This window comes from Corythoichthys intestinalis, chromosome 8, assembly GCF_030265065.1.
Source record: "Corythoichthys intestinalis isolate RoL2023-P3 chromosome 8, ASM3026506v1, whole genome shotgun sequence".
Lineage (NCBI taxonomy): Eukaryota > Metazoa > Chordata > Actinopteri > Syngnathiformes > Syngnathidae > Corythoichthys > Corythoichthys intestinalis.
Window position 1 is genome coordinate 43,491,735 of NC_080402.1, and position 16,972 is coordinate 43,508,706.

The following is a 16,972-nucleotide window of genomic DNA, read 5'->3' on the forward strand; positions in this document are numbered from 1 at the left end:
TTATACTGACCAACTCTGCAACATCTGAAGGGGTGACAGCTGAATCCGGCCCTTCGGTGGTCGTCTGGGACGAGTCACTGGGTGGAGGCGAGCCATCATTAGTGCTCAGGAGCGACCCGCCTTCATTAAAGGGCCCCCCATCTGGGGTGGCATTCTCTGGTGTTGTGTAGTCCGCAGTCTCTGGTGTAACGTTTGCCCCACCGCTTGAGCTGCGACTCAGCATTCCCTCCTCATTTTCCGTGGGTGTCTCTGGAGTATTTGAGGCAGATGTCCCTCCTCCACCCTCACCTTGTTCAGAGGAGGCACTCAAGTCCACAGAGTCACCAGGCTGCAAAGTATGTTGGGAGGAGCGTGGCTGTTCAGTGATGATGTCCACCTGTGCTTCTGAGGAGCCATCAGCTCCAACAACAGATGCTGGAGAAAATAAACACATGCAATAATGGTTGCTAGGATTTAGTTACACCTTGTAACAATGACAGTCTTCAACAGATGATAACGCAAGACCAAGTTTCTATTTACAAAGTTAAAAGTATGACCTCACCAGCGAAAGCCCCTGTGGTGGTGACCTCAGTCTTTTCAGGATCATCTTCCAAACCATCTTCCTCCCCTGACAACATTTTTCCTGCAAACCGCAGAGATCACAAAAAAAAATACATTTACTATTAAAGCGTCAATATGGGAGGGTGAGCCTCGACTCTTTTGTTGCCCCTGGATTAATTTAGATCCCACATGACTTCTGCCCCCTGGTGGACGTTTGTGTGCATTGTGGGATTTGATATTAAAATATAGATTCATCTTATTATGGAAAGATTTCAGCAAATGTAAAAAAAAAACACAACGTATGAAATTACAAAATATTGTGGGAAAGGTTACTGAATACCACATTGATGCAAAAATTAAATGGGCCAAACAGGGAAGAGTATTAAAAAATGGTAACCTTCTTAGACATTAGCTAAAAAAAAAAAAAAAAAAAAAAAAAAAAAAGATAATAGAAAATGGAATGAGCACTTCAAACGCCTCCAATTTCGTCCATAGCAATTACATTGGTGGACAAAAAACCTATTGATTACTACAGTACATTATCTACTGTACTCTACTGCCCACACTGCTCTTACAAATATTCCATTTTCAAGGTTATGCAGTATGAAATTTCAGAGCATTTTTGACCAAAAGGAATTTTTTTTCGTAGAGGGGGAAGGCACGCTCCAGTATAAAAACCAGCCTATCTTGACTCTCCTATATACATAGTGCTTAAGCCTCATTGCATCTTTCTTCTTTTATTTATGACCTCTATAAGACCTCTCTGTGCTATATTGGGCGTTCCTGCAATGCGAGGGGTGGATTATCAAGATGGAAAACTGAAAGCAGCTATAATTGGCTGCTTAGGTAGTCTAACGTGTTTTTTGTGAAACTAAGATCTGCAGATATGCACATGTATTTCAGACGCATGTCATTAATATGAAAACTCTCTAACTCAGTGTAAAAATCAATCTAAACAACAGAGACAAAAAAACTTATAACAGGTTTAAAAAATTGTTACATGTTGAAAAAAAGTAATGTCTTAAATATAATTTATTTCCACCAATGTGTAATGTTAGCCTCTAAATACAAGGGAATAATTGGACAAAGGAAAAAAACTCTTATAGAATCTATTGAACTATCTAACTAGTTTCTAGATTTGTAATTGTCAAAAATAACAGCAACAAAAAGTTCAAAATACTTTTCAATGATTTGCAGTTTAAAAAAAATAACAATGAAAATAATAAAGTCGGGTGAACAGCCAGGCCAAGTTAGAAGTTAAGGAGAGCAGGACAAAAATTAGACCAGTCACCTCTCTGTTTCCTAAGAAGGAGTGGACTGCAGGAAGACCCTCCTCCTGCAATCAACAGGAAACGGGAGGCACAAACAGGAGGTGAAGAGAAGAAAAGCAAAAGAAGACTTAAGACTTAAAGGAGAAGCGACTGTTTACAGAACAGATGAGAGAGAAATAAGAGGAAATGGCTAACAACTAGCATAATTAGGAACAAGTTATAAGTATGGTTAGTCAACGACAGATGACTTGAATACGAGTTAAAAGATTCAGGGTCAGGGGTGGGATCGGGTGAGCGCAGTCCTGATCATGAGAACTTGACCAATGTATTTACCAATGAACTCCAGGATACTGCCGGAGCGCGCACGACTTTCAGAATCTTGACGAAACACGGTAGCATGTGGAATGGAGCCCACAGTTATGAGCATGTGCAAAAGGTCTGGTGGTGGAGTCCTGAACATTTGTTGCAGGAGCTCCAGGGATGCAGTCACTACATTGTGGTCCCAGTGCTGTGTGTAGTGTAAAGTCAGCTCGTAAACCTGCATACAGACAGAAACATTTCCATGACTCCTGCCATCATTCTTTTACGAACACGTTTTGACTAGAGGCGTGCGAAACTTCTGATTCTTAGATTATTGGCGATTCGGTCGTGGAAGATTCGAGAACGATTCACAAACATCCAAATTCCAATTATTGAATTATACCAGGTAAAGTGGAAATAAAACACAGACAGCGCGGTCTTCGAGACGCAATGAGGAACGGACCTAGAGTAAATATGTCCAACTCATGCCGCTAGATAAAACAAAACAATAATACCTGACTGCGGCAGTCAGCTGCTACAAAGAGCGCCCAGTTGCTAGTTTCTACAAACATACGGCAACATACGGCTATGGTAGATATCACATATATCTAGAACTAGATTTGAAATGACAGACGATGGCTGCGTTAGATCATGTACCAAGAACTAGATGCGAAATGACAGAATTTCCCGCGCTAGTAAACAGGCGCCATCTTAAAGCAGTAGACTTCTCCAGAAGGCTCTGTTGTAGCGAACCTAATTACTTTTTATCTAAAATACCCCTAAATCGGCAAAATCTTGACTTGAATCTATCTTTAAATGATGAAACCGTTTTAAAACTTTCACATGTCGAAAGTAGAAGGGAAATTATGGAATAACGGGAGCAATTTTAACAACTTTAACAGTTGATTCACAACATTAAATTAATTGAATGTAGTTTAAAGCTGCTGATACAGAATGGGGACTTGAACATTTTATTTACTGTTTTTAACTGTTAACTTGATACCAAAATAGTAGTTTGGTTTAGCCTGAGAGGATTTTTGAACAATTTTGGAACTAATGTACAAAACATTAAAAGCGGGGGGTGCATCAATAATCGATTTACAATCGAATCGGAGCCTCTGAATTGTAATCTTAATCAAATCGTTAGGTGCCCAAAGATTCCCACCTCTAGTTTTGACATTGTCTGAAAAAAAAAACATAATTTAACAATGTGTTCAACCATAGACTTCCTAAGTTTCTAATATATTGGCGGGTCACTTTCCCAAGACCCTGCGCCACACCTTCGGGTAGGGGGAGTACCGACACCCGGCATCAGTTAAGGTGAGTTGAGTTATGCTTCGTAGTAGGTCGCTGTTATTCTCAAACACACGCAGCGATAAAACTCGGGATCTCTGGAGTGATTTGTTTGAGGATTCAAGGTAATTATTATATTTTTTTGTACCATGCATGCATTTTGAAACGTTATAAAAAAAAAAAATCATAGGAGAAATTAGCCGCTACAGCATTGGCGTCAAACTTACGATCATTTTTTGCGACAAATTTACGTAAAATAAATGCTAACTGCCCGTTTTGTTTTTTTTTTTTTTTTTGCCAAGAATCGAGACCGTTTTATGTTCATATCTATAAAGAATTCAGGGAATTAAGCATTTATTCACAAGAATTTTCAGCATAAAAAGCTCTTTGTAAAAGGGAGATTCTCCACAATTTCATTGTAAAACTGTATAATGACAATAAAGGGCTATTCTATTCTATAAGTTGTAATGGTATATAGAATTTATTCATTATCTATTTGTATATTATTTATAATTGATTCTGCATGTGACAATTAAGTGATTTGCTAGCTGTTGAAAACAGGGAAAAACATTTTCAGGATCAATAGCAATATTTAACATATCATATAGGTGATTATCTCTGCAATTGGTGATTTGTTTGCATCTAGTGTAAAATTTGAGAATATTATAGCCATTTTAATATAATTCTAATAGCCATTATTTTGTTATACTTATCGAAAAAAAATAATTAATCGGGATTTTATTAGGGAACGACTGAATTTTTTGATGCTGCTGCTCATGGAGACCCATTACAGGTAGGTGCCTGTTTTGGTTTTCGGTTGGTAGCAGCTTGTTTTTTTAAAATATTTGGATTTAAAGTTTTTTTTTTTTTTTTTTTAAATAGGCCCCCTATGAATCGGCCCCAACCCCCGTCAATATATTTTGAAGTCTACGGTTCAACACTGTGCGTATTTCCAGCTTTCATAACTAACTTTTACAAAATGACAGCATTATCTTTGAAATGTCGCAATTTTTGATTGCACACTACTGTATGTACACTCCCGACCCCCAAACTAATCAAAGTACGAATACATTTGAAAAAAAAAAAAAAAAAAATTCCCATTCAATTTCTACCTGTAGCAGCTGCTCAGGTGTTGGCTGCACATCCGCCTCTTTCTTCATGACTCCAAAGCTTCCTTTGAGGCTTGTGGTGTTGACTTGCTGCTGCAGCAGAGGCATCAGGTAGCGCAGGGTCAAAAGCACCCCGAGGATGAGATGGCTAAGATGATCCTCATCAACCGGAACCAAGAGACCTGAAGGTGAGCAACGGTAAGTCATCAAACTGCCAAACTGCTCCCAAAACACTGTTGACTGTGCAGACGAGACTATAAAAAGCATGTTTGCCAATCCTACCTAGCAGCACATTAAGGAGCCATGTGTAAAAGTAACTGGTACGCCTTGAGTGTTGGCACACACTAACAGCAGAGCTGGCAGCTGTCCTTCTAATGGTGGGTGAGTTGGACTTCAGGTTGGCTACAAATGACTTCAACAGGACCTGAAACAAACTCCTTTATTAGCTACATCATTTTAGCAAGTAAAGAGATAACCAAATTCACACAACACCAAAAACAGGCCTAAACAAATACTAAAAAGTAAACCATCAGACTCATGAGAGGACACCTTGATCTCGCCATCATTGGCAAAGTGTCCCAAGGCTGCCATTATTTTCGGCATGGCCGAAGCCAGTGTTTCCTGCACAGCCTCCTCCTGCCGCTTGGTGATTCTGGTGAGGCACGGCAAAAGGTTGACCAAATACGGTCTGCATTTCAAAGGCAAAAGAGAAATGAGAGGACCCATTAGATGGTTGATTTTCCTTCAAAGAATGGTATAGTGTTATTATTAAACAAACGTCTCATATAATAAATGACAGTCTAGTTATAAGTCAATTATTTTAATACCAGGGCTCCAGACTAACATTTTTACTAGGAGCACAGTGGCCCCTAATTAAAATTTTAGTGGCGCAAGTAGAAGATTCAGTTGACCTCTAATTTTCACCTTTTAACCGATATTTTCATAATGAATGCATAAAACTACCAACTTATGAATCTATATTTTTTCTCTGTCAATTTTGACATTGATCAATATGCTGCTTATTAATTAGGTTAACATGGGAATTTTGTTCTATTTTTGTCGCCATCACCCGGCACTACGACCAATTGGCAAACGATTTATTGCTCGACAAATCACCGGCGACAATGGCCAACCAGGAAAATGACATCCACATGCCACACTTTATCAACATGGAGGAACTATCATTTTAGCAGTGTGCGACCAGTGCATACTTTATGATATCTCTCAGCATGACTTCCGGGACATACAATGTTATGAAAAAGTATCTGACCCTTTTGGAATTTCCCACATTTTTGCATAAAATCACCATCAACTGTGATCTGATCTTTGTCAAAAACACTCAAACATTTATAGGTTTTCCTATTTTAATGAGGATAACATGCAAATAATGACAGAAGGGGGAGAAAAAATAAGTGAACCTTCTGCCTAAGGAGACCTAAAGAGATATTGAAACCAATTTTGTGCCCAATTACTGATGAGTGCCTTAAAGCTGCCCGGCCCACTATAAAACACACACCTGGTAAGAATTTTCTTGATGAGAAGCATTGTCTGATATACATAATGGCTCGGTCAAAAGAGCTGTGTGAAGACCTGCGATCAAGAATTGTTGATTTGTATAAAGTTGGGAAAGGATACAAAACCATCTCCAAAAGTCTGGATGTTCATCAATTGACAGTAAGAGAAGTTGTCCACAAATGGGGAGAGTTTGGCAAAGTTGCTTCTCTCCCAAGGAGTGGCAACCAAAGATGACGCAAGGAGTTCAGCGCAGAATACTCAGAGGTAAAAAAGACCCCCACAGTGTCTGCAAAAGACTTACAGAAATCACTGGCACAGTCCAATATCTCTGTGCAAACATCAACTATATGTAAAACTATGGCCAAGAATGGTGTTCATGGGAGGACACCACAGAAGAAGCCACTGCTGTCTCAAAAAAACATTGTTGCTCATTTAACATTGGATAAAAGACACATGGAGACTCCACAGAAGTTTTGGCAAATTATTTTGTGGACTGATAAAACCAAAGTTGAATTGTTTGGGAGTAACACACAACGTCATGTGTGGAGGAAAATTGGAACAGCTCACCAACATCAACACCTCATCCCACCGTGAAGCATGGTGGAGGGAGCATCATGAATTAGGGCTGTTTTGCTGTATCAGGGCCTGGACATCTTGCAATCATTAATGGAAGAAGGAATTCAAAAGTTTCTCAGGATGTTTTGCAGGAAAACCTGAGGTTGTCTGTCGGACAGGTGAAGCTAAAAAGAGGATGGATGCTGCAACAAGACAATGATCCAAAACACAGAAGTAAATCAATTTCAGAATGGTTTAGGAAGAAAAAAATACACGTTCTGGAATGGCCAAGTCAAATTTCAGACTCCAACCCCATTGAGATGCTGTAGCATGACCTAAAGACAGTAATTCATTGCAGACATCCCAGGAATCTGACTGAACTACAGCAGTTTTGTAGAGAAGAATGGGCCAAGATTAGTCCTGATCAATGCGCCAGACTGATTTGCAGCTATAGGACACATCTAGTAAGGGGGGTCCACAAAATATTAAATATGATGGTTCATTTACTTATTTTTCCCCCTTCTGTCATTGTTCGCATACTATCTTCATTGAAATATGATGTTAGAGTGGTTTTAGTCAAAACAGACACTTTTTTCATCCGTGTGATTTTGACAAAGATCAGGTGAAATTTGATGGTGATTTTATGCAGAAATGTGAGAAATTCCAAAAGGTTCAGATACTTTTTCATTCCACTGTACATAAAAAAAGCAGCACTATGGGAAGCTGCTGGAATTTTTTGAATGCTCTCCAAACTCATAGCTAATCAGAGATGAGCGATGACACATGGGCAGAGAGTGTCGCTGTCGCTTGCCACTGCAGTCGCATTACGTCCTGTGTGTTGGCTTTCAGCTCAACAGCAATGACTTCCACAATCGCTTATTGCCTCCCGTTTGTCGAGCCCGAGTCGGACTTATTCCCACCATCGGCCCCCTTTAAACTGTGCCGGTGGGTTTGTTGGATAGGAAGTAGTCACTTATTGTCCTTTTGGTAATGGTTTGCAAGTGCTGTCAAGTTTCGCCGCTACATCAATTTAACCTGCTCCACACATCGCACACAGAAACCTTGTTTTTCTGTTGTATTTCCCTTGGCAAACCAGCTCGTTACATTTCCGCCTCCAGTGGATTTCACAGTGAAGGAGTTTGTCAGTAAAAAAAATAAATAAATAAATTACTCGCAATGTTACTGCAGTGTTTCCCACCAATGAACGAGACAGTGGCGGCCCGCCACAGTCTCGTTTGGGCCCGCCACAGTCTCGTTTGCCCCCCCCCCCCCCCCCAACGCCGGGGAAAAAAAAAAAAAAACTAATCAGATGCGTCAGTCAGCCGATTACACAGCTGTAGCCCACTCCACTCTACTACCCGCGCGAGCGAGAGCAGCATTTTAGAGTAGTATTTTATTTATTTATTTATTTAAGAGACGCAAGGGGAACGAGTAGGAAGAATGGGAGAACGAGCGAGATAGCGAGAGATAGCGGTCGCATGTCTTAGCAGCCCGCTGTTATTTTGTTATTGTTTTTCTTTATTATTGTTACCACAATCAAGTGGGTAAGCACATACAGACTTCTCTCCTTCTTCCCCATATCCGGGGCATTACAATAGTTTGGATCGGACTTTTCGGCGAAAGTGAGCGGTGGACGGCCGTCTTGGACGGAAAGCAAACTTTGATTGAACTTGCGCGGAGAGGCGGGGCCCAAAATAAAGCCTTGCTCTATTTTCAGAGCGTTGGTCACAGTAAAGTATTTATTAGTTCAAGCAGAGTAAAATGATACATATTCACGGTACAAGAACGTCGTTTCCGTGTCCATCGATTGGTAAGAAAAGGCTGTTTGTACGAGTGACGTGTGGGCGCTCCCGTCGGGGGGACATTTCGCGTGGAGTGGCTATTTTTCGGCACAACACCGACGCGCCAACTTCAGACAGGAGTTGGATAAATGCGCCCCCAAGCCCAATTTCGCAAGCTCTGGGACACTCGAAAAATGACTCTCATACCTCTCCTTGCTAAGTTAATGGTGCCTCGATGTGCGTTTGTGTGGAAATTTAGTTCACGAACAACGGGGAAAAAACTATTCACCTTCTCACCGAATCAAGAAAAACTCTTTACACGGCCATTAGAATTCCCCCAGTCCTGTAAATGGGTCAGTTGACAGAAGGACTGTTATTGTTGTGGTAATGTAGTACTTATGAGGGTCAAATAAAAAGGAAAAAGGAGGGCTACGACGGTGGTCTGAAACCCGCGGCTCTTGGGCAGCATGCGGCTCTTTAGTGCTGCTTCGGAGCTTTTTTTTTTTTTTTTTTTAAATGGAAAAAGATGGGGGAGGGAAATATATTTTTTGTTTTAATAGGATTTCTAGGAGGACAAACATGATACAAACATTCTTTCAATTCATTAATATTGTAATGAAGTTAAACTTGTGGTGTCATCGTACAACAGAGTAGTCACGTGGTGCGCTATAGGATCCACTGCAGGGAAAATAAACATTTAATCATGAAGGCTAATTATGTATTTCTAGCCAACTTAGTCATTTTTATAGTAGGCTAATATAGCTAGTATTGATAATTATAAGGCTTGTACAAGGCTTTTAATTTTTTGCTGCTCCAGACATACTGTATCAGTTTTTTTTTTTTTTGGGGGGGGGGGGTCAAATATGGCTCTTTCAACAGTTTGGGTTGCCAACCCTGAGTCACTACGAGATGTAAGTTGTACTATTGCTACGAGAAAAAAAGTCGCATTATTACATAGGGTAACGTAGCTGTAATCAGCAACGCATTTTACATACATGTACCGTAGCTGAGAGCTATAACATTAGCCTAGCTAATGAAATATTTCAAATATATCTTTGTTATGGTTCTTCTTGGGGGGGAAAAAATAATGAAAAAAAAAATAATAAATCGCCGTGGCATGACATGGTGTGGCTGTCCGACTCCGATGCAGCCCACCACCAGTTTCAAAAAATCCTATGGTCAGAGACCCTCCCACCACAGTCTCCTAAAATCCTGTGGGAAACACTGTACTGGTTGCGCATGTGCGAGTAGATAAAGAAAAAAAAACTAAAAATACTTCCACTGTAATTTGCAAAATGCAACCATTTGGTTGCAGTCTGGAGACCTGAATACTATTATATGTAATATTTTCTACCTGCATTTCTGAGGTCTGATGAGGTGAGCGAGCTCAGCAAACCTCCACAAAGCTGCTCTTAAACTCCGAGAGGCACCATTCTGCAAGTCAGACAATCACGCCCAATTGTCACAATTATCACCTCAACAGTCAAATAACTTACCATATTTCATAATATTGTTGGCTCGTGGCCCAAAAATGTGACAAATCACATTTATCAACTGCAAAGGCAAATTACCTTTTTAATTTCTTTATATAGCTCCAGCTGCAGTCGGGGCAGATTAGAGTCCATCAGTGCCTAAGGATGTGTAACACATTCATTTTAGTGTAAAAAACTTCTGGATCCCCGCAGTGAAAAAAGCCACGTTATATTAGGTGCGACTATAAATGTCACAAGATTATGTAGCATGAAGACAATCCTAAATTGAGGCTCAATTCCTGAAATGGGTAACAAAGAGTGTAATTCAATTTTCATGTGTCACACCAGCCATATTGTGGATTTTTTTAACCATGATAATATTGCTATTACAATTAGAACTGGAGAAATTGAAAGATATTCTTCATAAAACTATGTCCCGGTGTTTTTGTTGTATATCGGTTGGTAAAAAAAAATGCTGGCGACTGATACAAATGACTGAAAATTGTGTTTCAATAATTAAGCATGGATACAGTGACAATTTTATCTCACTTTGATTATTTTGTTCAGGCACTCATCGGCAACCATGCGGACATCCGATTCACTGTCATCACTGCAGAGAAGAAACATTTCCATGGCAATTCCCAGCAATTTCTGGAACTCTGGGGATGTTCTACTCCAAGAGGGAAAACAGTAAAAATGTTACTATTCAAATGACTAACATTAATGGCTTAAAGTTTTAAAATATATAGCAAGACAATGTACCTGAGAGACTGTGCCACTATGTTTTCACATATTGTCAAGCAGTGTGTGACTCTGTCCTTTTTCGTCGTGGCCTGATCCTTTTTCCTGTGACAGTACAAGAATGATGAAAAGTGGCAAAGTATTGCATGCCAAGGTATAAAACTCACTCAATAGTACCGTACAGTAAATCAATTTCTAATTGCGGAACTTACTGTGGACATATTGAATCGAATTAATGACAAAAATGCATGGGTGCATAGCAGGGTAAATCGGTCAACAATTGCAGCAACAAAGAAACGTCAGAAATGAGTCCGATTGTAATTTCTATCTGCATGGCGCGTGCACGAGCGAAGCGACATACCTGTTTAGCTGGGTTGTTAGCTTGGGGAGCTATCAAGGTTGGATTTAAGAAATTAAAAAAAAATAAATAAAGACTTACTGTTTCTGGACAAGCTCCTCGGCGGTCGGTGGTCCCTGCTGCTGTTGGAATGACTTAAGCGACTCAAAGGCCTTCATTAGTTTTTCCATGGTGGCCATTTTTTGGGGAATAAATCTGGCCTGGATTGCTAATATTTACTATTGGAAGCTAACTAGCTATCAAGTTAGCACGGAGAGCAAGCGGTGCGTAGTGCAGCAGCGTGATGCCAACGCAGCTGGCTACAACTACCGCACGGCTCCCCGATCTCTACCTGCACGCCAAGGTATCTATTATCTCGTTACAATAATGTACCTAACAGGAAAGACTGTTAGTTGATGATCCATACTTGGTGCAGCTATGCGTACCCGGAGAAATCAGACCAGGAAGTGGAAAACGTGACAGCTTGTTAGCAATAGGACGAAGGAGGACTCAAGGACCAATCAAATTGCAGTTGTTTGGCCATTAACCAATCATAAATAGCCAAGGTTTAATTTAACTCCTCCTTTTGTTGTTATCCTGCAGTCAGTCACGGGACAATTACGCTTTGCCTTAAAAGTTGCTGGCACGATATTGATTCAAAACAGGGCTGTCAACCGACTTGCAGGGGCCCGGGGACAAAAGAGCATTAAAGGGCCACCCCACGCCACCCCACCCCTGCCACCGGCTTGTCACGTCACGCACGCAGTACTTTTAATTATTTGCAAGCAATGACAGTGTAAAATTTCAAATTATTTAATTTGAGATGGACAGTTAAATTTAATAGACCGTAATGTGATGTGACACAATATAAATGGATGTTTTTTAAGTTCTTAGTAACGTATTGTATTGTGTTGTTTTATTGTAATCTTTTGTTATTTCTTTTCTTTTTGTATCTTTGTGTCACCTGTTTAGGGACTACAGATGTAAATTAGCATATTCTTGCTACAATCTGGCATATTTACGTCTTTTTATATGTTCATCAATGTGCACTGTCCCTATTAAATAAATAAATTAAATTAAAAAAAAAAAAAAAAACATCTATTGTCCCATTTAGGCTACAATGAAATACAACTGAGAGTGCTAAGCCTGCCTGCTAAGCAACAAAACAATATAACTAAACATCATGCATCGTGCATGCCTCCTCCACATCCCTGGGGTTATCAAGCACACAAACAGTGATGCGCCTTGACTTTTTGACAGCAAAATCATTTATACCATAACTGAAATCCAGTTTATGAGCAAGCTCATGCTCAATGGAGAACATGGCTAGGTTGTTAAGCCTGCCCTGTGATATGGTTGTGCGTAGGTAGTTTTTTATTATTTTCATTTTACTGAAGGCTCGCTCTCCTCCAGCTACAGTCACTGGTAAAGACAAGAAAATGCGTAGCTGCTGCTCCATTGTGCTGTTTCGGTGATGGATTCGTATTAACGTTTGCTATAATACACAGTGTGTTGTAAACCCAAGATAAATCCAGCTGCCGGACCAAAGTCTGTTCAGCCTCACGCACCTGCTCCCCACAGACTAACATATATCCCTGATCTCCTATCACCTGCTCTCTCCTCGGCTCAACGCGAGCAGCAAGTCTTGTAATACCACAGCTCAATAGGTTACAAGCAGCCGGTGACAGACTCAAATCAGGCTTTGGTCTCGGTGATCGCAAATATAAACGTTCGGTGTTAGCGGCTGTTGTTCACTGACCGACATCACCGTCCACAGCCAACTCTAACCCTATTTCTTTGGCTTCATGTCCCCCTTTTAAAAACTTAATCATTTTTTCTCGTTCAGCTCTATGATCTTCATCTCTTTTCTTTTTTTTCCCTGCGCACCCGATTTATGACGACTCGCCATGTTTAGAGTTTACAGTATAAAAATGACAGTTTCTAATTTCCTGCTTCAGGGCACGTACGTAGTGTAGCCTTGAGTGTGCCAGAGCCAAACCATTAAACCATCAAACCATTCTCTGCTAAGAAGGGGGGGGCTGGGGGGCGTTGTGCAAAAAACCCCAAAGAAATATATATTTGAAACGTTTGTTATGATTTTTTAGTATATATCGAGTAGAAGATAATATTTAATCAGACAATGATTTAAATAAAAAAGAAATATGTGAATATAAAGTCAAATAAATTCAGGGTCATTCAGGGGCCCCTATGGTCCTGAGTTCGGGACAACATACCCGGTTGCTCCTGCCCTGTCGACGGGCTTGAATCAAAATAATGTATTTTCGAACGGTCGAACTTTAATCCAAACAATACCATGAAGTAATTCCTATTTGATGTTCATGAAATACCAGGGTGGGGTGTGGCTGTGTGCTCTGTGAAGCAATGGCGTACTTTCTGGAATTTTTTCAGAACTGAATTTTAATCTATAAATTGGATGATAGAAGAAAATGTAATTTGCATTTAAAATTTTTTCAAAAGTTTTCAGATTACAGGTAATAAACTCATTACTGGCATTGAGTGATCATGTTTCAATGCTACTGACGTCGATAGACGCCCAATTCATTTGGACTGGGAAGCCTTTCTTAAAGCAAATCTGGTTCATCTGTCACCATCAGTGGCTGCCAATGAGTTGTGATTATTTTTGTTTACAGTGTATTTAGCATTTTTTATTGAATACAGCTACAAAAAACAAATGGATTAAATACATCATGTGTCATTTCTGATGGAAAGGTGAACCATTTTCCACTATCCGGACCTTTCAAGCCACTGTATTAACAGAAAAATGACCTCATTCTAAAAATGTGTAATTAAAAAACAAACATTAACTTGAAAGTCCAGTGGCCTATACTACGAAACGAGTTCAACCTCCCCAGAAGTAATCCAGTTTACCAGCGGGTAACCGGAGTTGACAAAACCTGGTTGTCTAGTTTGTGGTCAATCGGTGCTACGACGCTGATTATGAGGTTGATTAGTCGAACCTGTGTCAACCCAGTCAGAGTTACTGCGCGTTCACATAAAAGGGGGCGGTGACCAGAGTCAAACACTACTTGTGACGATGGCACGGGCACCTTACTTCACGGAGGAGGAATGCGCGATGATCATGCGGAATTATGAGGAATTAAAATCCACCCTCACCGCGAAATCCAACACCGCTTCGGCGAGTAGAGCGCAACGGGTCTGTTGACAGCGAATTTACAGATCGTGTGATTTGTGAATGCGTCAATATGCCAGTTTATTTATGTCCATGAAAAGAAATAAAGCCTGCTGTCAGGACAATAAAATAAGATTTGGTACATTAACAGTAAAAAATAATTGTCACGCATCACCACACGAAACAGGATGATTGTATGTTTAGTCCCCTTAACTGTACGAATACGTATGTTCTCTTTTTTTAGTTTGGGCCTAAAAAATCCGAGTCCGATCAATAAACTTGATTTGCACACAAGTTTTCTCAATGTTTAAATAGTCTACATATTTCTATGATTATTATAAATGCATCAATTTGAAGCGTTTCCATACCCCACTCCGAATCGCACGGCATACAGTGTTCTTACGCAGATATTCAGCATCACCGATGGAATACATATATTGTCCCTGGCGAAAGAGCGCACGGACAGGCACACACAATCTGCGCGGTTGTGAGGGCCTGACTCGGCGGGTTACATTAGTGACGTCTGCTGCCTAGATCAGTTGGCACAGGTAAAGAATTCCCTCAGCTGAAAATCTATATCTTTCATGGAGAACATCTTCCGGGTACGCCAGCGGATTCTGGCGGTCCCGAAATACCCGTGCCCTCCGGAGAGAGCCCCTCACAATCCGTGCGCCAATGTCGTATGGGTCGTCCAAGTACGCTGTCATTGTCAGGAGGACACGTCCGCGGAGGAGTGCTGTTTAAATAGAGCGTGGTTAATTGGAATCCTGATGTTAAGCAAGATCTAACTCTGACACGACCAGGTTTGGCGTGTGGCGTGTGTTGCCATGGCAACACTTCTCGGTTCCAACATATCCACCTTTCGTAGTCTCGCATAGCCGCGAACTTACGTCGCACGTGATAAAGTTACTCTCGAAGTTACCCTGCTAAGCCAAAAAACCGGCTTCGTAGTATAGGCCACTGTACATTTGAGGTTAATCATACCGTAGCTAGAACGATAGGAATCCGGGATTCTGCGATCACAGAATGTTCCGCATGCATCAAAACAGTGGACGGATAACAGGGCAAGGTGCAGAATGTTATTTACCAGTAGTGTTTATCACAGTCCCTAATGCTAATAAAAGCATGAGTCTGTATGTACTGTATGTGTCCAACGGGCTGGATTGGACCTCCTGGCAGTCCGTTTTCGACCTGCAGGCCCTACTTTGGACACCTGCGGCTTATTGCAATCTTTGTCACTTTATTTTTTTTCTGCTGCATACTGTAGGTCTATTTATACAATATAAAATGTAAATATATATATAAAGCAGAATGAAAAAGTATCAGAACCTTTTGGAATTTCTCACATTTCTGTACAAAATCACCATCAAATGTGATCTGATCTTTGTCAGAATCACTCATATGTAAAAACAATGTCTGCTTTAACTAAGACCACCCAAACATTTATAGGTTTTCATACTTTAATGAGGATAACATGAAAACAATGAAAGAAGGGGGAAAAATAAGTCTGTGAAGCCACTGCTGTCTCAACATTGTTGCTTATTTAATGTTCACAAAAAGGCACTTGGACACGCCGCAGAAGTTTTGGCAAAATATTTTGTGGACTGATGAAACCAAAGTTGAATTGTTTGGGAGAAACACAAGGCATGTCCGGAGGAAAAATGGAACAGCTGAACATCAACACCTCATCCCCACCGGGAAGCATGGTGGAGGGAGCATCATGATTTGGGGCTGTTTGCTGCCTCAGGGCCTGGACAACTTGCAATCATTAATGGAAGAATGAATTCAAAAGTTTATCAGGATGTTTTATAGGAAACCTGAGGCAGTCTGTCAGACAGTTGAAGCTAAAAACAGGATGGATGCTGCAACAAAACAATTATCCAAAACAGAGATGTAAATCCACTTCAGAGTGGTTTCAGAAGAACAAAATACACGTTTTGGGGTGGCCAAGTCAAAAGTCCAGACTTGAACCCTATTGAGATGCTGTGGCATGACCTAAAGACAGCGATTCATGCCAGACATCCCAGGAATCTGACTGAACTACAGCAGTTCTGTAGAGAAGAATGGGCCAAGATTAGTCTTGATCAATGTGCCAGACTGATCTGCAACTACAGGAAGCGTCTGGTTGAAGTTATTGCTGCCAAAGGGGGAGGGGGGGGGCCACAAAAATATTAAATGTGATGGTTCACTTACATATTTTACCCCTTTCTGTGATTGTTTGCATACTATCCTATACTATTAAAATATGAAAACCTGTAAATGTTTGGTTTTAGTTAAAGGTGTTTTTTTTATTGGTGTGATTTTGACAAAGATCAGATCACATTTGATGGTGTTTTTATGCAAAAATGTGAGAAATTCCAAAAGGTTTAGATATTTTTTCATACAACTGTATACTATATACAGATAGATAGTCAAGTGGATGTCTTCCAATGTTTAAATCTTCAAAATCACCTTCGCTTCAAACCCATTGTTTGAAATTTTCGCACTCTTTAAGTACGCAATACGAAACTGCCCAAAACTGACAAATACTGATGTTTATTAATTTTTTTCGCATTGCTTTAGTATTGCAAATAATTTGAGAAGTGATTTTTTACATCATAATTGCATAAATTTGCTTTATAACTGGTCATTTTAGTTTTTTTTTATTGCCCACAGCAAAAACAACTTTCAAGCTGTGGAATCAAATCATTATAGGGTATGCTTGACAACTATTAGTTTTCCTTTGCCTAATTTGAAAACATTCAATTCTTGTGTCTAATTCTAAGCTAAATAAATGTCTATACCGACACAGTAAATGTGACAAATGACTAAAATAAATTATTTGGAAAAAATGGGTGGGTTGTCCAAGGTGGACATCCCACCCATTTTTCCTTTTTCTGCTACCAGTAATTGGAAAGAACACACTAA

The 16,972-nt window shown here is 40.2% G+C and overlaps 1 protein-coding gene across 6 annotated transcripts in view; it reads right to left on the minus strand.

The window, feature by feature from the left end:
• htt (huntingtin) overlaps positions 1-11,385 on the minus strand; it is a 49,314-nt gene extending 37,929 nt beyond the window's left edge. For 4 of the 6 annotated variants that reach the window (XM_057843470.1, XM_057843466.1, XM_057843469.1 and 1 more), the window contains exons 1-12: positions 11,017-11,385; positions 10,599-10,682; positions 10,386-10,506; positions 9,936-9,995; positions 9,719-9,798; positions 5,063-5,201; positions 4,796-4,937; positions 4,517-4,695; positions 2,145-2,349; positions 1,832-1,876; positions 542-622; positions 11-414 (exon numbers count right to left, since the gene is read on the minus strand). In XM_057843470.1, coding sequence (XP_057699453.1) covers positions 11-414; positions 542-622; positions 1,832-1,876; positions 2,145-2,349; positions 4,517-4,695; positions 4,796-4,937; positions 5,063-5,201; positions 9,719-9,798; positions 9,936-9,995; positions 10,386-10,506; positions 10,599-10,682; positions 11,017-11,114 — 1,638 coding nt within the window. In that variant the 5' untranslated portion in view covers positions 11,115-11,385. The remainder of the gene's footprint in view (positions 1-10; positions 415-541; positions 623-1,831; positions 1,877-2,144; positions 2,350-4,516; positions 4,696-4,795; positions 4,938-5,062; positions 5,202-9,718; positions 9,799-9,935; positions 9,996-10,385; positions 10,507-10,598; positions 10,683-11,016) is intronic. The other 2 variants (XM_057843468.1, XM_057843467.1) reach the window with 1 other exon arrangement.
• Between the last annotated feature and the right edge of the window lie 5,587 nt (positions 11,386-16,972).